This window comes from Alternaria alternata, assembly GCF_001642055.1.
Source record: "Alternaria alternata strain SRC1lrK2f unplaced genomic scaffold CC77scaffold_21, whole genome shotgun sequence".
Classification (NCBI taxonomy): Eukaryota; Fungi; Ascomycota; class Dothideomycetes; order Pleosporales; family Pleosporaceae; genus Alternaria; species Alternaria alternata.
This window is the reverse complement of record NW_017306210.1, coordinates 1-21,121: the sequence shown is the minus strand read 5'-3', so window position 1 is coordinate 21,121 and position 21,121 is coordinate 1. Positions and strand designations below refer to the sequence as shown.

General features: G+C 51.7%; 7 protein-coding genes across 7 annotated transcripts; 5 read left to right on the top strand and 2 right to left on the bottom strand.

Annotated features, from left to right (window-relative positions):
• Window positions 1–322: 322 nt before the first annotated feature.
• Window positions 323–2,090, top strand: CC77DRAFT_1098056 (FtsJ-domain-containing protein; the record flags this gene model as incomplete). Its single annotated transcript, XM_018529927.1, has 6 exons — window positions 323–574; window positions 622–672; window positions 719–745; window positions 793–1,299; window positions 1,344–1,505; window positions 1,551–2,090. 6 exons carry the CDS (start codon window positions 323–325, stop codon window positions 1,623–1,625), a joined length of 1,074 nt encoding a protein of 357 aa, XP_018381850.1. The 3' UTR covers window positions 1,626–2,090.
• A 272-nt stretch (window positions 2,091–2,362) lies between these two features.
• On the top strand, window positions 2,363–3,841 carry CC77DRAFT_373003 (hypothetical protein). Its single transcript, XM_018531414.1, has 3 exons — window positions 2,363–2,727; window positions 2,813–3,317; window positions 3,372–3,841. The coding sequence occupies exons 1-3, from the start codon at window positions 2,529–2,531 to the stop codon at window positions 3,703–3,705; spliced, it is 1,038 nt and encodes a 345-aa protein (XP_018381849.1). The 5' UTR covers window positions 2,363–2,528; the 3' UTR covers window positions 3,706–3,841.
• Window positions 3,842–4,640: 799 nt separating this feature from the next.
• On the top strand, window positions 4,641–7,538 carry CC77DRAFT_1053126 (thioredoxin-like protein; the record flags this gene model as incomplete). The annotated part of the gene is made up of 6 exons (XM_018527731.1): window positions 4,641–6,248; window positions 6,397–6,431; window positions 6,669–6,744; window positions 6,804–6,841; window positions 6,892–7,035; window positions 7,092–7,538. The coding sequence occupies exons 1-6, from the start codon at window positions 5,108–5,110 to the stop codon at window positions 7,536–7,538; spliced, it is 1,881 nt and encodes a 626-aa protein (XP_018381848.1). The 5' UTR covers window positions 4,641–5,107.
• A 549-nt stretch (window positions 7,539–8,087) lies between these two features.
• On the bottom strand, window positions 8,088–10,556 carry CC77DRAFT_970688 (hypothetical protein). Its single transcript, XM_018535820.1, has 2 exons — window positions 9,910–10,556; window positions 8,088–9,857 (listed from the first exon to the last, which is right to left on the bottom strand). The coding sequence occupies exons 1-2, from the start codon at window positions 10,293–10,295 to the stop codon at window positions 8,549–8,551; spliced, it is 1,695 nt and encodes a 564-aa protein (XP_018381847.1). The 5' UTR covers window positions 10,296–10,556; the 3' UTR covers window positions 8,088–8,548.
• A 158-nt stretch (window positions 10,557–10,714) lies between these two features.
• Window positions 10,715–12,671, top strand: CC77DRAFT_1023786 (FAD/NAD(P)-binding domain-containing protein). The gene has a single exon (XM_018525730.1). It carries the CDS (start codon window positions 10,838–10,840, stop codon window positions 12,401–12,403), a length of 1,566 nt encoding a protein of 521 aa, XP_018381846.1. The 5' UTR covers window positions 10,715–10,837; the 3' UTR covers window positions 12,404–12,671.
• A 3,128-nt stretch (window positions 12,672–15,799) lies between these two features.
• On the top strand, window positions 15,800–18,311 carry CC77DRAFT_372965 (hypothetical protein). Its single transcript, XM_018531413.1, has 5 exons — window positions 15,800–16,316; window positions 16,378–16,445; window positions 16,503–16,779; window positions 16,829–17,566; window positions 17,615–18,311. Exons 1-5 carry the CDS (start codon window positions 16,063–16,065, stop codon window positions 17,997–17,999), a joined length of 1,722 nt encoding a protein of 573 aa, XP_018381845.1. The 5' UTR covers window positions 15,800–16,062; the 3' UTR covers window positions 18,000–18,311.
• A 2,330-nt stretch (window positions 18,312–20,641) lies between these two features.
• Window positions 20,642–21,028, bottom strand: CC77DRAFT_893974 (hypothetical protein; the record flags this gene model as incomplete). Its single annotated transcript, XM_018533514.1, has 1 exon — window positions 20,642–21,028. A coding segment is annotated over one exon (387 nt), but the record flags the coding sequence as incomplete, so codon positions are not given.
• Between the last annotated feature and the right edge of the window lie 93 nt (window positions 21,029–21,121).

The window sequence follows — 21,121 nt, the reverse complement described above, 5'->3', positions numbered from 1 at the left end:
GGGTACACATATCGGCCGTGGAGGTTGTAGACGATGCGAGGTTCCGAGGTCAAAGACGATAATAATCCGGAGATGACCTCATTTGCAGCCCCGATGAGTGCTCGCCATTGCAAACACAGCAGACGTCCTCTAGTAAAGATGATGATGGTGTCGCTTGCAACAAATCGACGTCGGAGCTGCGTTCTCTTCTGCCGGAGGCTTTCTGCAGAGCTAATACTACAACTGACCTGTCGAGCTGTTGTTCATGTCCGTTATCGATAAGGATGTATAAGACCTGCGAGGGCAAAGGCGAAGGCGAAGGCTCAACCTTTGCGCCTCCTCTATGCTATCACGTCGCCTATTCCGGCAGCTCACCGATAGCTTGCTACTGGAATCGACATGTCGTCCAGTAGCATCAGCCTGCTTTGCCTCAACATGTGCGACCCGTGACTTTCGTCAACCAAGAAATGTGCCCTCATCTCGTCGTTCGTCTTCATCTTCGACCAAATGGAAGTCACGTCAAGGCAGGGACTTCTTCTCCAAAGAAGCTAAAGTCCAGGGTTTAAAGAGCCGCGCTGCATTCAAGTTGCTCGAGGTAATGGCTCCCTTTACGACAGATGCACAGTCGCTGACATGCAATAGCTCAACGGCAAGCACAAGCTATTCAAACCCGGACAAACCATTGTTGATCTTGTAAGTTTGTATACATTTTTGAGATGATATAGCTCATATAAGCCAGGGATTTGCACCAGGGTCATGGTCTCAGGTTTGACGGACACATCTGCTCAAGCGATCCCATCTTAATTTCTTCAGGTCGCTGCAAATCGTACTGCCCCAGATGGTCGCGTCATAGGTATAGATTTGATACCTGCACAACCACCAAGAGGTGTCTCCACTATACAAGGCGATTTTCTCTCACCTGTGATCCAGGACGAGGTTCGAGCCTATGTCCGAGATCCAGAATTGGGCCGACTTAGGAGGCAAGTTTCTGCAAAGGCGGATGAGGGGGTTACTGAAGAAGAGCTGGACGACATGGAACGTGGGTACATTGATATTGAGCGACAAGCTCATCTAGACGGTGCAGAACTCGAGCCGATCGGGCGGCTAGCAGAGGGTAGTGACGCAGACCAAGAGGATCTGTCAAGGCTCTCGGTCAAGGAGAGGGATGCGCGGCAAGGCAGAGCAGTGGACGTTGTGCTCAGCGACATGTCAGAACCCTGGGACCAAACGGCCGGCTTCTACAAGAAGAGCCTTAGTGACCCATATTCTAGGTTGATGAACACGAGTGGAAACGCGTTTAGAGACCACGCTGGTAGTATGGTAGGTGTCTCTGCGACCAGCCGCGGCCTGACTAATGTTTGTAGGACTTGTGCATGGCTGCCATGACATTCGCATTCGATACACTGAAGACTGGCGGTCACTTTCTCTGCAAGTACTACAAGGGGTCAGAGGAAAAGGCGTTTGAGACGAAGCTCAAGCGTCTCTTTGCCAAAGTGTACCGAGAGAAACCGGAGTCGTCACGCGCGGTACGTCTTGTTGCGCGACTGACGTTCTTTACTGACTGGCTCCAGGAATCAAGAGAGGCGTACTTTGTAGCACTGCGCCGCAAAGAGACGCCCACAAAGGAGGAGGTCTTTCAAGAATAACAAAGGAATTTACACATGTTCAGTGTGGAGTGGTATCTATACATATTACTTCGGTCCGAAATATGTACTGTAGATCCCGAGGAGTGATCACGTTTTGCGCTCTCTACACCGAGACTTTCCTCTTCGGCGCCATGTTCCGACGTCATGCAGCCACATGGATATATCACACACACTGGAAGGAGTGTTGAGGACTGGGACCCGGTTAACGAGGCCATCCACACACCGCGTGATGAGCTAAGGGCTCGCTTAGAATCGCAGGATGAGAACCTATGATGTAGTTACACTCGATTGCCAAGCTCATCACGAATACAACGTGGCGTTTTTAGATGAGGCAGGAGTGCACAAGGGAGAGGGATAGCAAATGTGAGGTACAAGGCAGAGATGTGTGCTGCTTCCAAATCGCCCCATGGCGGCCCCGTCTTTCCCAGGAGTCAGGGACATGGCACATGCAAGTGGCCGTTTATTTAGATGCCGGATAAGAGCCCCAGGCCCGGTATTAATGGCAGGCCGTCGTACCTGGTGACAGATCTGGAAGCGTCTCGTCCCATGGCGGGGGGATATGTCAAGCATTTTTGTGGGCCCATGTGACAAGGATGCGGAAGGTGTGAGGTTGCTTGAGGCGCTGCATTAGGACATGCTTGCACGCTGATGCAGTAGACAGTCCTGCAGAATTTGGGCCGTTTTCATGTTCCTTTTGCAAGTGTTGCTTGCGCTCGTGAAAGAAGCAGTCGCGCTGGAGTGAAGGGAGAAGAAGGCCAACGATGACTCGCTCGGCTGGCCTGAGCTGGGGTTGCAAAGCTTCCAGAGCCGAAACCCAAGCTTATCACGAACCGCACGTTTTCTCCCATCAACCCACCGATCAATCTAATCCGAGTTGTGCGACGTGGCCAATGAGTGCCGACAATGGATTTCAATAACCCTAATGCGTATGGCGGCCAGTTCGCCAATTCTCCGCAACACGCCCAATTCGATGCACAGGCGCGGCTTCAGCAACAGGGCAACCCACATGGACAATATGGGCAGACCGCATCTTTCCCGGGCATGGGTGGCGCCATGGGCAGCAACGGAATCCAGCCAGGAGCCCCATATCTCCAGCAGCGAGGTAAGCCAGTGACGTGCGCGTGTTCTTGATCTGCCCCATGGCCGCAAATGGGCGCGTTCCTGGCTGACATGACACCATGGAACAGCCGCCATGCAGCAACAGCAGCAACAGCAACAACAGCAACAACAACAACAACAACAGCAGCAGCAGCAACACCAGCTGTCGTCGCCGAGCCCCTACTCCAACGCGCCCTATGCGCAGACGATGCCCTCGCCCGCCCACCACCAGTTTGCCCAGAACCGCCAGACGGCCTCCCCCGCGAGCACCACCGGACAGGCGCCCTTTGCGACGCCCCAACCCCAGCAGTCGCCCAGTAGCATGCAGACCAACGGCCAGCAGCAGCCCATGAATCTCCAGCTGCCCGTCAAGGCCGAGCCGCCACAGGTCCACACGCCAGTCAAGCAGGTGCCCCCGTCGCCTGTGTCGCCAGTCAACCAGGCGCGCAGTGCCGACCGCGTCGCGACCCTCCTCGACATCAACAGCATCCTCATAAAGGAGGTCTGCGAGCTCCAGGTGCAGGGCAAGGCCGGCCAAGTAGGGCCCACGCCAGAAGGGAAGCCCGAAGGCGACAAGCCCCAGCCATCCAAGGAGTACGTAGAGTGAGTGCGCCGCCTCCCACGCGCCGTCTCAGCTAACAAGCCCAGCTACATGCGCCGCCTGCAGGCAAACCTCGCATACCTTGCGCAGAACGCCGAGAAGGTGCCTAAGCCTGGTCAACAACTACAGCCTGGGCCTGCCATAATGTCGATTCCCGCCGCCCCCGCCGAGCTCGCAAAGCTGTATACCAAGCTCCAGGAGCTGTTTCCGGGATGGAAAGGCCAAACTCCCCAGATGAAGCAATCACCAGGACCACAGCGCATCAACTCGAATACCTCACAACCACCGAATAGCGCAGGCCTGCAGCAGAATTGGGGGCAGAACGCTATGCAGCAGCAACAGCAGCAGCAACAACAACAAGCTAAGCAGGAGAACCAATAAAGGGTCGAACAACCTCCTCCATCGCAGGCGTATGGACGGCGTTACTGTACTTTTATACCTTGTGTAAGATTGGCGTAGACAAGACGTGCTTGTCATGGGTGTTTTTGAACAATTCTACAAAAGAGTCGGACACAGGATGCTTGTTGAACTACATGATATCGGCAGTTCACTTCCAAGAACGGTTATTGATAAGCGTCTCAGCGGGTATATCTCTATAATTCGGAATTACAAAACGGTCGACACAAGGCAGCTGCAGTTACAAACAATCACAGCTAACAAAATGTGGCGGAATGAATCCAGCTACGCAGATCGTGGAATGAATCACACACTACAGAGATGGACAAGGTTGTTGGGCCCACCCAATCTAGACAAGCATAATGACATGGTCTCCGGGTAGTTGAAGCATGCTGATACGCGTCCAATACTAGCATACTAATCACTACGTCTTCGGCCTTGCAACTATGAACCATATCTACCAATTCGGTGCAGACAACGTCACCATACCCGCAATTAATGAATTGACGAACACTCCGAAGTGAAAGTACTCAACGGCGCCACCGCGCTACCTTCCAAGCCCTCGGTTGCCAAAATAGCGGATCCATGATATAGTCTCAAATGATCGACACTACCGCTAGGAGTTGCAAGGATTTGTGTTGCATAAGACTACTGCTGGCGCAAGACTTCCTTATCCTTGTTTGCAGGATTCAACCATCCGGCCCGCTTCATGCGAGCAGTCAATAGTGGAAGACTCTCGAAATCCTGAGAACGTGAGGTTACCATTACGGTCGAAAATGCTGTCAACCACTAGTAAGCCAGTAAGCACAGCTTCGTATTTAGCATTGAATAACTTCAATATGGCGCCCTGTCGGATCTGATCACATCTGCGGACGTATTGCGCTTCATAAGGGAAACCATCAAAAATAATTGGTCTAGCTCTTTGCGTTCATTCTCACCACCCTTGACATTCTATAGCTAGCTATATATGACCACCACTACAGTGTGACTTGCTTGAGGCGACGTGTGTTTCAGGTATCTAAGGTCGAATAAGAGTCACACCTTACAAGCTCTGGCTCATTGACCGTACTTGTACACATTCCAGTCAATACCGATTTTGACCTGTCATTCCTCGTCGAGAAGAGGAACTCTCGCAACAGTGAACACGCCGAGCAATCCGAAAAGCGCTTTTTAGACTATTGGGTATTGTTCATGGATAGCTGGGATTGGATCCCCTTATGTCGCCCGTTCGAAATATCTGACTCACGTTGACACCTTAAGGCACACCACGGCTTACACGTAGTGCTTGCCTGACGTCATTTCAGGCGAAAGCCATAGTCAAGAACGCTCTTCTCTTCACTTCCTTTGGCATCAACAGGCTCTTCTGCTTTTGTCAATACAAACCAAAATGACCGAAGTTCCGATTCACGTAGAGCTCAACAGCCGTTACAACGCCTTCGATACATCAGGAAAGCTACCATTCAGTGTGGTCTTCGGTCTCTGTCGATTACAAAAGTCCGATACAGACTCTCGACCAATACTCGTTGAAACGGCTGGTTCAGTCTTCGATGTGCCTTACGCCCTGACGCATGGATTACTTTTACTGTACGAAGAACGCCCTGGGGAATCTACGAAGTGGGTTGAAGTGGATACAAGCTCGATGGGCGAGGTGGATGAGAGCAACTCAGGTTGCATCTCAGTTCCGTCTCCGATCCACCGGAAAAAGAACTGGAGAGATGATCTCACAGTATACCTATGTGCTATCGATCCTCAGGGGGTGTTAGCATTAGCCCTGAAGCCGCGAAAAAGATACAGGATAAAACTCGCAAGCCGCGACCTTGGTGTCAAAAAATGGGTGTATAGTGACCGAGAAAGGTTTTCCGACAGCGACGGAGACGGTGAGGAGGCGAAACTGGTAAACAGCTACTCTCACGGCCATGCAGCTTTTAAGGTTGTTGATGACCTGACGTTTCCACCCCAACTAGAGATAAGAATGCGCCTACTCAAGAGTACGTCCTTGGAAGTCACTGTTGTCAATGCTGGCTCTGAGACTGTAACCGTGCAACCACGGGGGCACCAGAACTTTCTCGTCCCATGGGGTCCTTCGGCTCCAGAACCTGACACCCTCGACGATCGCCCAAGGATCATCGACCAGTCAAAGCAACGACACTCGCCCGTGTCAAGTCTCTTCGTCGTCAATGATGCAACTGATGAAATAGTGCGCGGACATCACGATACTAGCATCTGCCACTTGAGGGATTCAAAAGCCGACCTGCGACCGACGATTGATGAGTTGTCAATCTTGAAGCCTGAAACCCCAGTCGTTAACGTAGTCGATATTAGCTCAAAGATTAAGGGCCTTGAGGACGGACGATACAAGATTCGAATGCATCCAAAGGGTTGCCGATGGTGGCGCGACGTGCTGAGGAAAGAGGAGGGAGGAGGCGAGAAGGTCCCAGTGCGTCTATGGAAGAGTTGGACTGTTCCAATCATGCTGGATTCAGAGGACGAATTAGAGATAACCATCAAAGATGGGAAAGTAGATGGAAGTGCGTAAGACATGATCGGTAGCTTGGCGGATGCTAATACGCGCGCTGACGTCATGTTGAACATGTCGCGTGGCACACGCGTGGCAGAGTTGTTGCTGTTGTACGCGTAACATCAATTTGGGCACTTTCATATGCTGACGATGTTCAGCGCGCCGAACATTCTGCAGCGATGAATTCATTACAGTACGGAGAGGCAAAGGGAGCCGATTTCGGACCGTCGGACCATTTCATTTGACATGACGCCATATCAAAAAGTCCCCGATTTACTAATCTACATCGCCGCCATAGACACCGCACCAAAGCTCTAGAACACACCTCAGGCACCTGATTGCTCTCACAAACTTCACAATGGCTTCTTTTTTCCCTCGTGCAGCTTCCCGAGCTCTTCGCTCTTCAGCGCGCCCTGCACTAAGGGTACAGCGCCCTGCTGCCCCACTATTCCGTCGTGGATTCGCGCTCCCAGCTGAGCAACCACGACTGAGACTGGGATCCATTGGTATGTGGTTCTTGGAGAGAATTCCAAGTCAAGAGGTGAATCATACTGACCATGCGTAGCACCCAACTTTCAGGCGAAGACTACTCATGGCGACATGGTAGATATCTCCAACAAATTGTTTGTGGAAGATATACTGACCTCAAACAGGACTTCCATAAATTCTTGGACAACAAGTGGACCATCCTATTCTCGCACCCTGCCGACTTCACTCCCGTTTGCACAACTGAGCTTGGAGCTTTCGCAAAGCTCAAGGATGAATTTGATGCGCGAGGCGTCCAGATGATTGGTTTGGTACGTCTCATCGTACCTCTGGTGGCTTAACATCAGCCTACTGACGTATACTGCAGAGCGCCAATGACCTAAGCTCGCACGACCAGTGGATCGACGACATCAACGAGACGTCCAACACCACGGTACAATTCCCAATCATCGCTGACGCAGATCGCCACGTCGCTTTTCTCTACGATATGATCTCGCAAGACGACCTCGACGCGCTTCAGAAGAACGGTGGCATCGCCTTTACAATCCGTTCGGTCTTCATTATCGATCCGGCGAAGAAGATTCGCCTCACAATGTCGTACCCCGCGAGCACGGGCAGGAACACTGCAGAGGTCCTTAGGGTCATCGACAGCTTGCAGACAGGAGATAAGAAGGGTATTGCGACACCTATCGATTGGCAGAAGGGCCAGGACGTCATCGTACCGCCCAGTGTCTCCACTGAGGATGCGAGGAAGAAGTTTGGCGATGTCAGGGAGGTCAAGAAGTACTTGCGCTTCACTAACGTCGGACAATGAGCGCACGTGTGAGGCGGAACACAAGAAAGTTCATCATAGTACTAAGCGGCTCAAAAAAAAAACATGCGACCTTCACGAGCGGCATCTCATGTTACTCGACATCCACTAGAATTACATAATCCAAAGACGCACTCTTGACTAGACGCATTCTCGTCTTTAGTCTATTTCCTTGGTTACCTGATTGTATTCTTCTGCTACTTAATGTTCAGCAATGCTCATGCTCTGCGTAGATTCCTTTTCCATATGTTGATGTCAGTCCTTAGATGTTATATTTTCTCAGCATCCAGTGTTTCCTTTCGATAGCATATACATCAGTCGTGGGGGATTAGGCAACTTGGCAGGAAATGAGCAGAAATTGATTTTGAGCTTAAGAGAGCGCGGTAAGTTTTGTTCCCGATAGGTCATAATACGCGCAGCGAAATGTAGGTTGCGTGGGTAACGCGCCCCATCTGCTCAGGATTCCAGTCTCTTTCTACACTACACGATGGCACGCCAAGGTAGGTTGTGAATTCACAGAATGCATTTAGGGCCTCACTGACTTGTACACTGGCATCTGCAGGATACATTGCCCGAAGAATGCGACTAGCTACTCTCAACCTACGATAGTGTGATACAACACGCAAAGAAATGTGAGCGCTCGGACCTGTATACCATTCGGACATGTCCGTGGCTGGTTCGCATGGAAGCACCTATGGATTCTCGCGCGTATGCAACGCACGCTGGCTTGCACAAACGCGACCCTTGAGGAGAATACAGTGTAGCAAATGTGAAAAGTTCTGGTGCGACCTTTACCTTCTAGCCGGACACGAGATGAAGTGCAAGGGTGAAGAAACGACCAAGGCCAGTGCGAGATTTGATGGCTTACTACGATCAACAGAGGCAGGTCGGCATTGACAGAGTTTTTTCTGAATGTTTGATATGCGTTGGATTAACAACACACGCAAATGTAGATCCTTATCAGGACATATCCATATCCAACATAAGTACCAGGGTATCATTCGCAACGTCTCCTACGATCCAGCCGGTGCCGCGAACGACAACCTTACAACCTGCCCTCCATCACCTCCAGCTTCTTTCTTCCATCCAAGCACCTCATCCTTGTTTCTGTCTTTGTTGACCTCCCACGGATTGATAAATCCTGCACTCAGGTTACCCGTCTTTACACCTTGAATAGCTAGCTTTTGCTTCGCCTGAGCAATGTATGCGTTCAAATAGCCTTGAGTAATGAGGCTGCCGCAGATGCACTCCATCTCCAACAGATCAAACTCGTGGGTGTATGGCTGCACCCCTTCCATGCCAACGAAATCAGGGTCGATGTATGTTGACTTATTTGTTGATGCGTGGTCTTGGTAGATATGGCCGAAATTGCGACGACCTGGGCCGCGGTCTTGCGCGGCCATGGCAGCGTTCTTGATGAGCGAACGCGCCTCGAGGAAGCGGAAGATAAGAACGGCTGCGTTGAGGTCGAGCAAAGCTGCTGATTTTGATGCTTCGCCTATGCTTCCGGTGAGGATGAAAGTCTTACGGAGAAGTGCCCACCATACGAGAACCTCGCAATAGTTGCCAATCGGGTAGAAAATCCGGTACTTGATCATGAACTCTGCACTTGGATGTGAGAGGTCCAGGTTCGTTATCCGACGGAAAGTTTCGAGGTCGCCCTTGCGAATTGCACGAGTGAGCGGTTCGAATACTTCGCGGAAGCCTACGCATGCAGGGTCATTGTAGATATATTCATTTGGGAAACGCCCAAGGATGATGTTGGCAGCGACAAGGCAGACGGCAATCAAGCGACGTTGACTCGGACATTGCCTGTGGCAGCCTCTGTAAGCTAGTTCCAGAACGAGCTGAGCTCCGTAGAAGTTGGTGTTGCTGAATTGGTATCGCCCGAGGTAGTAAAGATAGGTGATGCGTTCCGCAGCTGGATAAATGTGTAGTGGTGGTGATGAGTTGGATATGTTGTTGAAGATGGTTTCGCAGCTTCCAAGCTTATCGGCCTGAAACAAAGTCTTCAAACATATATTTGCCATTTTGTAGATTCCAACCTTCTTTCCATCAGGTTTGCCGTCTTTGATGCCACCTGGCACCGTATTACGGTCATTGAGGCATATAATGAAGGCCTGTCGTACAATGTTGGCCGCCCTTTCGGGCAATGATTCACTTTGCCCATCCTCGTCGACGTCGGTAGTGATGAGATGCATTGTCAGGTCGGGCCGCTTCTCTAGTCCAATCGCCACTCTTGCAAACACCTTTGCATAGTACATGATGGTGGGAAGCATCAGGATGCCTTTAGTAGGATGTTGTAAGGCGCTGTTTGCTCGCCTAGAGATACGTCAGCGTCGAGTAGTTTTGAGGCATACACTTATTGACCTACGGTTGAAGATCTGTCATGAGCTCAAACACCAAAACCAAATTCTCTGCGTCTACGTCTCGGAGAAAGGTCATCCATCCGACGAGAAAAGTAACCAACGAACCCCAAGACTGTACTGGTCTACCCTCCTCGTCCTCTGACTCTGCTGTCTCAGTCACAACCCGTCTGACAAGATCTTCAAGACGTTTCTCAGAATCTCCATTGCCAGCAGGGTAATTCTGCTGCAAGGATTTAATGAGTTCTTGATGATCGGGTGGAAAAGCATTGCCTTCACCTGGCTCCAGAAGCACAATCGACTGCAGTTGATATGGATCCCCGGCTTGGATAGCGACGTTGACCGCCGTACACAAGCGTGTCTCTACATCGGGTTGGCTCCGGAAGAAGGACATGGCTACAGGAGCCACCGTTGGTGGTTAAGTGAAGAGTCGAGCTAAGCGGTGGATTCAAAGAGCAGCAGCAGAGCGCTTTAGGCTTAGCGTCAGGTCCTAGCTCCCAGACTCACCACCCGCTATATCCTTGTCGCCGATCTGTGAGAAACATCCTTTATTCGTTCCCACACTTTGGTCAACGTTGGCCACTAGGATGGCGTCTTGAACCAAATTCACATGGGCAACTCGAATATGGAGGAACCGTTGGGTGGGAGACATCTGAAAAGCAATGGCGAACGCCGTCTCAGCTTGCGCGGCCGAACGCAACCCAGCAGTCTCGGAGGCTTTCACATGTCAGACCAATGCAGCGGTTCCACCGTGACATCACAAGTGGTAATATGCGAAACACAACGTCCGAAGCTGCACATTTCCGTAAGGATCCGCAAGAGGATAAACGCCACCAAAACAAGTCAAGCTCATGTAGTTTTAAGTTCTGTGACTGTCACCCTGCTTTCACCTTTGCATCTCTATCCTCCTGAAAAGCCAGAAAGCCATCTGCCACGATGGGTTACTTCTGGAGTTACATCAAATATTTCCTCACCCACCCTGTCCTCTTCATTTACCAAGTCATACAATATGTGCTTGATTGGGTTCTGTCGCCAACACCGCCACCACCACACCCAAACCTCGTGCGCCCAAAAATCGCTGTCATTGGCGCAGGTTTAACAGGAGTATCTGCTGCATCGCATATTGTTGGCCATGGCTTCGACTGTCGTATCTTCGAAGCAGGGTCCAAGAAGAATCTCGGTGGAATTTGGAGTCGGGTGAACAATACGTCTGGTCTGCAAATTCACTCGCTCATGTACCGGTTCCACCCTTCCGTGCACTGGAGCCAAGGATATCCGGATCGCCAGCAAATTGTTTCACAGATCACGGAACTCTGGAAACGATATGGTCTTGAAAGTAAGACTGAGTTTAACACACGTGTTGAAAAGGTGTACAAAGATCCTCATGGGCGATGGATCATCAATGATCCCTCTCACGGACGGTTCGATGGTGTAATAGCTGCAATTGGTACTTGTGGTGATCCTAAGATGCCCACGCTACCTGGCCAAGAGAATTTCAAGGGTGAAATTTGGCATAGCTCGCAGCTCGACGGCAAGAACGCTAAAGGCAAGAAGGTTGCTATTATAGGCGGCGGTGCCTCCGCAGTTGAAGCTTTGGAATTCGTAGCCAGCTCAGAAGCAGAGCACACGAACGTCCTCGCCCGGTCAGAGAAATGGATCATCCCACGAAACCCGTTCATCGATAGCCTTCTTGCTCTGAACATCTTCGGCAGCGAGACCATCTTCAGTTGGATTCCTGAGTACATCCTACGACTCTTCTTCTACCGTGACCTCTACGATATCTCTCCTGCGCCCAACAGCGGAAAGGGTCTGTTCACTGAAACACCAATGGTAAATGACCAAGTGCTAGACCTCGTCCGTTCAGGCAAAGCATCATGGCTTCGCGGCGACATCATGGGCTATGACGAATCCGGCAATGGCATCAAGTTTAACAAGCGTGCTCAAGGAGTTCCTAAGAACGGCCCTGGCTCTGAGAAACTAATTGAAGCGGATATTGTTATCATGGCAACGGGATATAAGCGTCCAAGCCTAGGTTTCTTACCAGATGAAGTCTTCAACGAGCCGTACGAGCCACCAAACTGGTACCTCCAAGTCTTCCCACCTGAACACCCTTCAATCTGTGCAAACAACTGCACATATGTCAACGCTATTGGCACAGTTGGAAACTACCATATCGGCATCTACACACGCTTCCTGCTCATGTACCTCGTTGACCCTCTGGCTCGACCGCGCACCTGGTGGATGAAGCGCTGGATCGACATGACGCGGTTCATCAAGAGTAAAGCTCCTGGTGGGGCTTTCGACTTCTTCACATATTCAGAACTGATCTATTGGTTCATTTTTACGATTGCGATCAATCCATTCAGGTGGAAGTGGGCGGCTTTCGTGTTATGTGGTATTGGGAAAGGATTGCCGTTGAGCGTAGTAGAGCAAGAGGATCGAGCACGAAACGGCCTGGGCATGAGACATATTTTGAGTAACCACGATAACGGAGAAGACTAGGTTCTTGTGGTTCAGAGGCTGACAGGAGCGAGACAGCGATGTATATCCCAGTCTCTAATGTAGTAGGCGCTGAAGAGTTCACTCTTCAACGTGACTCCAATCCTTTATGATGAGTGCGCAACATGCTTTGGATGAAAACATCGTTCATGCACATCCCGACTATCTTGCAAAAGTTTTTGATGCCATTCCATCAATGAGAGCGGTAGAGAATCCGATATCGCCATAAACCAGCTCTTGCATCCCTTCTCTTATACCAAGTTTAATACCACTAGACGCACCCATCACCCCGCAACATGACTGATTGTGTCCCAGCGAGCATTCTTGACTCTTTGTACAGAATATCGGTAGATACCAATGCGCGGTGGACAAGGCAGTCAATCGATACTTGGTATGCGAGAGCGTGAAGCGATACTGTCGGGCTGACAGAAGAACAATTCAAGAGGGCGCGCCGGCGATTAAATACTTCACGTTGCTCTGTGCAACTAAGATTCTACGTGTTCAATAAGAAAAGGAGCAGGCGGTGAAGTTTTCCCTATCGATATCGCAGATTGCGTGGTCGGTGCCTCTGCCCAAACTCCACCCCCTTTTGCACATTTTGCAAAGTTTGCTCACGGTATGCACATAATTCACTGACTCTTTCAAAACTTTGGATAATACGAATGGGTTGTGCAAAGAGGAGCCGGCTGGGTACACATGAGGCGCGTCTGACCCCATGCATCTCCATGGCAACAATGTTGCAAATATGCGAGAGGCGCCGGGCAAAGCTAAACCGTCATCCGGCAGGATGAATCGTGAAGATTGACAATGGAAGATGATGCGCAATGGTGTGTTTAGAAATCTGAAGGGTCTACCCCGCGGGAAGACGAAACAGCGCTGCAGAATTTTGCCGTTCTTTGTACTGGCGAAATTTAAATCTGGAATGTGACGATGCTGCGGATGCTCACCGGATGTCCCCGCAGTCACAGGCTGAAAGCGCGTGTCACAGCGTCCCGCGTTGTCTCAGAAAACGCAAGCTCCGAGAGATAGGAACACGCAAGGCCGCAAGCGAAGGCGCCGCTTGCATCGAGGTGAAACCCGTGCTTCCTGTTGGAGCCTTGCACCCTCGAGGTATATTACTATAAGTGAATCCTTTGTCCGACGAAAGAGGGTCTGATGTGCAACGTGCTGACCGAGAACGGGACGCAAGGGATGATTTCCGATAATGGCTGATACTCGTGAACGCTTCAAGGAGCTTCAGCAGCTTCTGGGTTTTCATGGTGAGTGACCCTCGGGCCCGAAACATGTCCCGCGATAGTCTTGAGAATCATGAACAGAGTTTTTCTTCACACAAAGTGTCCACCATGATGTATTTGGTACTGCACATAAGTCGGATGCGTCCGGCCAGGTGCTGACACGATGAAGTCTCAAAGACACCATGACAAAGAGTTTGCGGCTAAGCTGCCACCACAGTGCAGATTTTCAGGGTCTCGAAACGCGAGGCCTCCTCTGGCGGCATGGTGAAGCGGGTCCCGAGGTCTGGGGTATATGACGCAGACCCTGTGGTGAGACTCGCCTTCACCTATTTAGGTCAGGTGATGGCGCGAAGACGGTTGTTTGTGTACTATAAGCTTGACGCGTCGCACCTGGAGACGAGACGATGGTTTTTCGAGGCGCGTGCAACAAGCGCCACACACTGGCCTTGTCGAGTGTCTGGCGGTCCACTAAAGGAGGGGTCAGCCCGTTGGTGGTGGGGTCCAGCCGATCGCGTGCCGGTTATGAAGGCTTTGTGCAAAGTGGTGGTGGGAGAGCCGCCGTTCTCGAACAACGACTCAGCTCGCCTCTTAATGGCACCACAACAACTATGACAGCGGCCCCCGGTCACTCCGAGAGGCCATGGCTGACGATGGTGTTGTTGTTGCGAGTATTAGCGAGGGTGCTTGGTCGACAGGTTGACAGTTGTCTGAACTGGTTTGCAGAAGTTGGAGCAAACCGGTCGATAAGAATAGCAAAGTTGGCAGTTCATCTCAGCCTTATTGCCTATGACGTTCGATGTATGTCGCCATCGCGATCGCAGAGGGGAGAGTTCGATCGCGAGCACGGAACTAGAGCGGTAGCGTGTAGGATGGAGCCTTTCCTGTTTTATGCACCCGGTTGGGTCTAAGGGGATCAGAGGGCGAACGGGCCGGGGTGAGCTCACGTCGTCAAGCCAGCGGCGCCTGCGAAGCCTGCGACGTCGGTCTCGCTGCACCGAATTCAGACTGAAAATCTCCCGCTCGCCCAATGAGTCGGGCAAAGGAGAGGCAGCCAATGAGGCGCGTCATAAGCCGTGTTACAGCGAGGCGGTTCCCTGGCAGAGTCCCTGCCAGAGCAGCCAAGCCTGCTGCTGGGCGATACTATGACGAAAGTCTACGCAGATGAAGACCGAGTGTGCCGTCCAAAACATCTCACGCGTCTTGAACGAGGCTGGAGTTGGGGTAGTTGATGCCGAAAGAGGCATGCAGTGTGCGGTAGTATGCATAGATATGCTAGGCTGGTGGTTCTTCGGTAGCGAGTGGGCAGCTCTGTCGGTTTCCCTTGGAGACGGTTTGTACGTTACGCAGCACGGCTAGAGCACTCCACGCAGAACCACTCCGAGGGGAGAAATTCTCTCGGCGGCGCGAGTTTAGGCGCAGAGCGAACGTATGGTTTCACGTATCGTGCTGGGCTGACAGGGAGCACCCATTCCGCTTGCGTCTGATCCGTGCCGAGCTAGGGAATTGCTTCTCTGGCAACGCGATGCTGAGGTGCAGCTGGAACTGGCTGGAACTGAGCCTCGTCGAGATTCATTTCAGGTCAAGGTTTCGGTGAAGCATGTCACGTTGGATGGTTATATTATGGATCTGGCTGTCAGTGCTGCAAGACGGTGACAGTCGGGCGATGTTGCAATACATGGAACAGCTGCGAACGCTTGTTTACGTCGGCTTCGCGTGATTAGCTGCAGGCTGCGTATTGCTGCAGCTACGCGATGGACTACGTAGGATCGAGATCAAATCAGCGGCCGGTGTACCTGCGGCGGCATTAGAGGCTGCGGATCAACAGCATAGCTCTGGGCTGAGTGCATAGCCGGCGCAAGCAAACTCCAGTCCCCAGTATTCTTTGTCCCGTGCTGAGCATTGAGGCCTCCGGTGTGTGCAAGCGCCTAGCTCTAAAGCCCACGCCCTGGTCGTCGGCCCTAACCTGAACCCAGCAGCGGGCTACCCCAGCAACCACGGCATCCTCAAATCCAGCTGCGTGACCTGGATCCGCCTTCCTCTTCTCTACCCTTCTCGCACCCAAGAAGGCCCAATCCCCTCTTTAAGTTGGCTGAGGATTTTGGACGACGGTTGCTTTGCTTGGATTGATATTAGGAAGAGAGTATCGTATAGGCAGTCGCTACCTCGTTCACCATCCACTACGCCCAACACAGAGCCGCCCTCAGCCTCATGTCCGGAGCCCGCCTCTAGCATCTCTACCACGGCCACGACCCCATCGAGCTATCTCACCAGCTATCTCACCCAGCATCTTCAGATTGGAATTAGTTTTCCCGTCTTGCATGCTTATCGCCAGTATCGCCTTTTCGACATCCGTTCAGTGAAGACGTGCAAACGCTCGTTGCCCGGTACTACGACTACGACAGCCACCACCACCAACACCAGCCCATCATGGAGATGTCTTCACCTCTCGCGGCCATGCACCCGCCGCCCATCCCCGGCCCCTGGGGATACCGTCGTGACCTGCCACAATCGAAGCCGTTGTTTGGAGGAGCACACAGCCTGGGTCCCAAGAGCTTCAACTTCCGCGACCTCAGCATGAAGAAGAGTGGGGGAGACTACTTCACCCTGCAGCCCATGCGAGGCTCGTCGCCCACGACCAGCCTGGCCGCCGACATGTCGAGCAACCTGCACATGGACCAGAGGTACAATCCCTCTTTGTCCCTCTATACCTTCCCATTGCGGTACTGACATGCTTTGTTGTAGCCCTCAGCTCCAGACGCCTCGCCGGTCGCTCTTCACGTCGAATCTCTTTCAGCAACTCGACACACGGGGTAAGTGGCTGTGCATTCACTCCAAACGGGAGGCATCAGGCTGACAGGTTCAAACAGAAATCACGACCCCACTGGCTCGTTGGGAAGGCGTTACGACTCCGCCAATCCCATCGTCCTCGCCCGGCTTCGCACCAGACTCCATGGACATCTCCCCTCTTCCCCACAAGGCACCTTTCAGCTTCATCAACGACCGCTGCCTGCCCCTACCCTCGCCCTCCCCAGAGGTGACCCCAGGATCCGACAGCGACATGCTCACTCCATGTGACGACCTACCCACCCCACCCGCATACTCTACACCCTCACTCGAGGTCCCACGACCCGTGTCAGCCGCTGAGTCAGTACACGAGCCGCTCCTTCACTCAGTCCATGCTAATACAATATAGACGCCGAAAGTCCGCTCTGCTCAGGCCCTCTCTTTCGCGCCACAAGAACTACTCTACTAACAGTGTGTCGTTCAAGGACCAAGAAAAGCCATCGAGCACCTCGCTGCCGGCTTTCCAATTTGGTTGCGGTGACTTCGCCAGGAACTCGTCTTCATTGAGCTTGGATGAGTGCTTTACTGCCTCCCCACCTCAAGAACGTCGTCCCACCTCCAATGGCTCTCTCTTCGCATCGAAACCCAAGCCCTTTTCTCTCAACTCTACTGCCGCTCGTGCCAATGGTTCCCCTCTCGCCGCTGTCAGGAAGCCTGTCGGTCCCCCTTCTCGTCGTCCCAGCAAGTTCCGCAGATCGTTAAGCATGTTCGAAAGTCCCGGTGAAGTGATGAATGCCAAGCAGGAACAGGATGACTACCAGCCCAGTGGGCTTCAGTCTGTGATGGATGTCGATGATGCCAACCCACTCAAGCTTCCACACTTCACTACCAGCGAGCCAGAGAGCCTCCCTCGTATTACCCACGAGACATTGGTGGAGGTCCTTGACGGTGCTTATGATCACTTGTATGACAACAAGGTGGTCATTGACTGCCGCTTCGAGTACGAATACAATGGTGGCCACATTGAAGGTGCATTGAACTTCTGTGACAAGGAGAAGCTTGCCGAGCGTCTCTTCCAGGCTCCGTCAAGTGACAACACTCTTCTGATACTGCACTGCGAGTACTCAGCGCATCGTGCTCCTCTCATGTAAGTACTTCCAATATTCCCGCCTGTGGTCATCACTAACAGCAACAGGGCCAAGTTTGTTCGCTCGCAAGATCGCAAGGAGAATGCGCATCAATATCCTCACCTCTCGTTCCCTGAAGTTTACATCCTCGACGGCGGTTACAGCTCCTTCTACCATGCACATGCAACCCGCTGCTATCCCCAGAACTACCTTCGCATGGATGCCAAAGAGCATGAGCAATCCTGTGAACGCGGCCTTAACAAACTCAAGTTCAAGTCGCGTGCTAAACTCAACCGTGCTACCACTTTCACCTTTGGGCAGCACTGCCAGATGGAAGACAGCCCTACAGCCATGGGCCGTACAAGATCTGGAAACAACCTCTTCACCCTCGGCAATGACTCTCTTGAAATCGGACGTGTCAACGCCGCTTCCCGTCGCATGGCATCTTATTAGGCCTGCACAACAACCAACCAACACTATAACGAAACTAAACTAACTCATGGCGGATTGATTCACGGCGTTATCGATGATTGCTGCATGGTATTGGATCCCCACAGCATTGGCGTTTGGTCCTTTTCCATTTCCGGGGCGTTTGAGCGATTCCCTTTGTTCTGCATCACTCGGGACTTTTTGCACAGCGGCTCCAGTCTGCATCTGATCTTTGGGGTGTCCTGTCCCCATTTTCGTTTCTATACCCCTTGTCGCGGTGCCGTGGGCCCGGGCAAAAAGTTACCATTTCTTGATAGGGATTGCTGGATACCCATCTTGTCTACGGCGAGCGTTGAGCAGTCCAAAGAAGGCTGCCTCGCGAGCTCATTCATTTCCTTTGTTCCTAGTACCCATCCTCACACGGATCTCTCCTGGCTCAGCAGCGCTGAATTATCGCCTGCACATGTTCTTCAGAACAAGAATCTAAGAATCATCACGAAACCAAGTACACAAACAGGTCTACGTGCCTTTAAAGCATTAATCACCTACGCGGCATCTTCTGCCAGTTTCCTTAATACAATTCATTCGATATCATACTCGACAGCACTCAGACTGGACTCTGTGCCATTTCTTGCGTCACGTATTCTTCACCTGCTACTGCTCTCGCTGGTGTATTTACAATTGCAATTGTGAGGTACTTGGCTGTAGGCAAGGCTGAGGGTCGAAGGATCGGTTCCAGAAGTACTGCGGTGGACTGAGCGACAAATAACAAAGAATTCTTCACCGAACCAATCTGCCAGTACCACTCTCCTGATGAAGAAGTCGCGATGCATTAACCCCATGCACAGTTTATATGTTGAGCTACCTGGGCAGGAACTAGCTATAGCTCATATTGAAATAGTGCGGTAGCGACGGCAGTTGATAGCTGCACTGCATTAGCTCATACCCATGCACCTTGTGGCTTGTTTGCTTCTTTCGGTGTTAATAACGTCTGGATCACGACGCGGCTCTCTCCGTGTTGTGTTGAACGCGTCCGACGCGTCTGCGCTACAGTAGCGTGTCAGTCAACGCCCCAGGTCAGTCAACGCCCCACCCACAACACAACAGCTTCATGAGTATTGCAGCTATAACGCCTCAACAAAACGTGATAAAATTGCGCAAAAGTAGATTTATACTATATAATAGCCTGCGAAAACTTTGCGCTAGTCCAAATCTTTTTTTGGGCGGCGGATTACCCGCGTTTTGGTGGTTTTTGGTGGAACTGGCTGTGCAACTACCCGGGCTCCTACAGAGGCTGTACCACCCCCAACACGTTTCTGACGCTTTGCAGCTGGCTTATGAGGTTTTGAAGCTTTGCGCTTACCCTTTGGGGGCAATTGTATAGCTTTTTGGGCGTCGCGGAGGCTCTTGTTGAGGTCTCTTTCGGCCTTCTCTGCAGCCTTCCGCTTTCTGGTCTCCTCCCAACCCTTCTCCCGCTCAACACGCTTCAAAGCTTTAAGTTGAAGATCACAATCGCGAGCTGCCTTCTTGATCTCGGCTTGCTTGGCTTTTTGAAGCTTTTCAAGCTCCTGTTGTTGTTGTTGTGATGCCCGACGATCGCGAGCTCGTTGTACACTCCTGGGCGACCACAGTTTGGCTCCCCCATGGTAAACCTCGTCCTCGTCAAGCTGGAGGGTGTAGCTCTGCTTTGGTCGCCTCTCCTTGATGGCTAGGGACTGCCTGAGGCCTCTGACCTCCTCTTGGAGTATACTGTTTTGAGCTGAGATGTGGCACAAGCTTCGTTGAAGCTTCTTGACGTCCTTACTGCTCTGATCCTTCACCTCACGGCGTACGATTGATTTGAGCTTGAGCCAATCGCTCCCCGATAGTACTGAGTTGCTGCTGTCGGAGTCTGAAGCTTGCTGGGCAAACTTCTCGAGTACAACGTCCGGGTTGGCTGGGTATATACCAGTGGCTTCAAACGACTTCTTGATGAGTGGAGGTTTGAATACGTTACCCCAAGCCCTCCAGAAGAGCGGGAAGAAGTCTCCTTTGGTCAAATTGAGTAACCCCTGGCTGTCCTGGAGGTATCCCATCAACTGGGTTGAGTAAGCGTTCGAAAGGGGTTTGAACATACAAACGTCCAGGGGTTGAAGCGTATGAGTAGCGTGAGGGGGTAATACAAACAAGAGGATCTTGTTGTCGTTACAATACTCAATAAACTCCATGGTTACGTGGGATCCATGGCCGTCAAGGAGTAGTAATCGATACCCAGTTGAAGCATGCCGTCTAGTTTCTCGGTCAAACACCTGTTTGAGCCAAGCTAACCCAATATCGTTGTTGGTCCAGCCGGAGGGTGATGACGTAGTAAATACTGAGTGTTCTCCTGCTTGTACAGCGTCAACCCAGCTCGATTGAACAGCTCCGTTGGCTCCTTGAAAGATGAGCGTTGGACTCAAAGCGCTCCCATCCGAACAAATACAAGCCACAACCGTTATCCACTCGCTGGAGCCATCTTCAAGTGCTTGCCTTACCCCTTTTGACTCGTAAAGCTTCTTATTGAATACACGATTTGTTCTACCAACCCGGCCAAGTTGAAACCCCTTTTCGTCCATATTGAATATATGTATCGGTTGGACGTTGTACTCCTCCATCTTTTCGTGTAACAGCTTGAAATACAAGCTGTACTTTGCCCCTGAATCAGCTTTTGTACGCTCCTTGGCCATAGCTTTGCCCGAGCGAGAGATGAGATGGTTGGGATGACGGCGGAGGAACCGGGCAACCCAGCTTTCGGAGACCGGTTTGCCAGCCAACTGGCTGGCAAACTGCTGTATCATGACTTTTGTAGGTGGCAAACGTCTCTCGGTAAGCGTTTCGATATATCGTACAAGCTCGGCTTCGTGTTCTGGGTGTAGGGATCGATGGGAGACGCCCTTCCGCTCCTGCACACCCTGGTGTCTTCGGGCGAGCGTACTGCGCTCAACACCAAACTGGGCAGCAACTTTGTTATACGAGAAATCATCTCCTGGCTCGCGCGATTCGATATATTCAATCGCTTCTTGAATCGGATCCATATTGGTGGAGTTATGACGCGTTGAAGTTGTGTTGTTGTGTTGGTGGGGTGGGGCGTTGACTGACCTGGGGCGTTGACTGACACGCTACTGTAG

Bases quoted from the DNA above. Each gene is read 5' to 3' on its own strand.
- CC77DRAFT_373003 (XM_018531414.1), top strand. From the start codon at position 2,529: ATGGATTTCAATAACCCTAATGCGTATGGCGGCCAGTTCGCCAATTCT. The intron at 2,728-2,812 runs GTAAGCCAGTGA...ACCATGGAACAG, and splicing joins CCCATATCTCCAGCAGCGAG to CCGCCATGCAGCAACAGCAG. The intron at 3,318-3,371 runs GTACGTAGAGTG...TAACAAGCCCAG, and splicing joins AAGCCCCAGCCATCCAAGGA to CTACATGCGCCGCCTGCAGG.
- CC77DRAFT_372965 (XM_018531413.1), top strand. From the start codon at position 16,063: ATGGAGATGTCTTCACCTCTCGCGGCCATGCACCCGCCGCCCATCCCC. The intron at 16,317-16,377 runs GTACAATCCCTC...GCTTTGTTGTAG, and splicing joins AACCTGCACATGGACCAGAG to CCCTCAGCTCCAGACGCCTC. The intron at 16,446-16,502 runs GTAAGTGGCTGT...AGGTTCAAACAG, and splicing joins TCAGCAACTCGACACACGGG to AAATCACGACCCCACTGGCT.
- CC77DRAFT_1023786 (XM_018525730.1), top strand. From the start codon at position 10,838: ATGGGTTACTTCTGGAGTTACATCAAATATTTCCTCACCCACCCTGTC.
- CC77DRAFT_970688 (XM_018535820.1), bottom strand. From the start codon at position 10,295: ATGTCCTTCTTCCGGAGCCAACCCGATGTAGAGACACGCTTGTGTACG. The intron at 9,858-9,909 runs GTAGGTCAATAA...ACGTATCTCTAG, and splicing joins CTCATGACAGATCTTCAACC to GCGAGCAAACAGCGCCTTAC.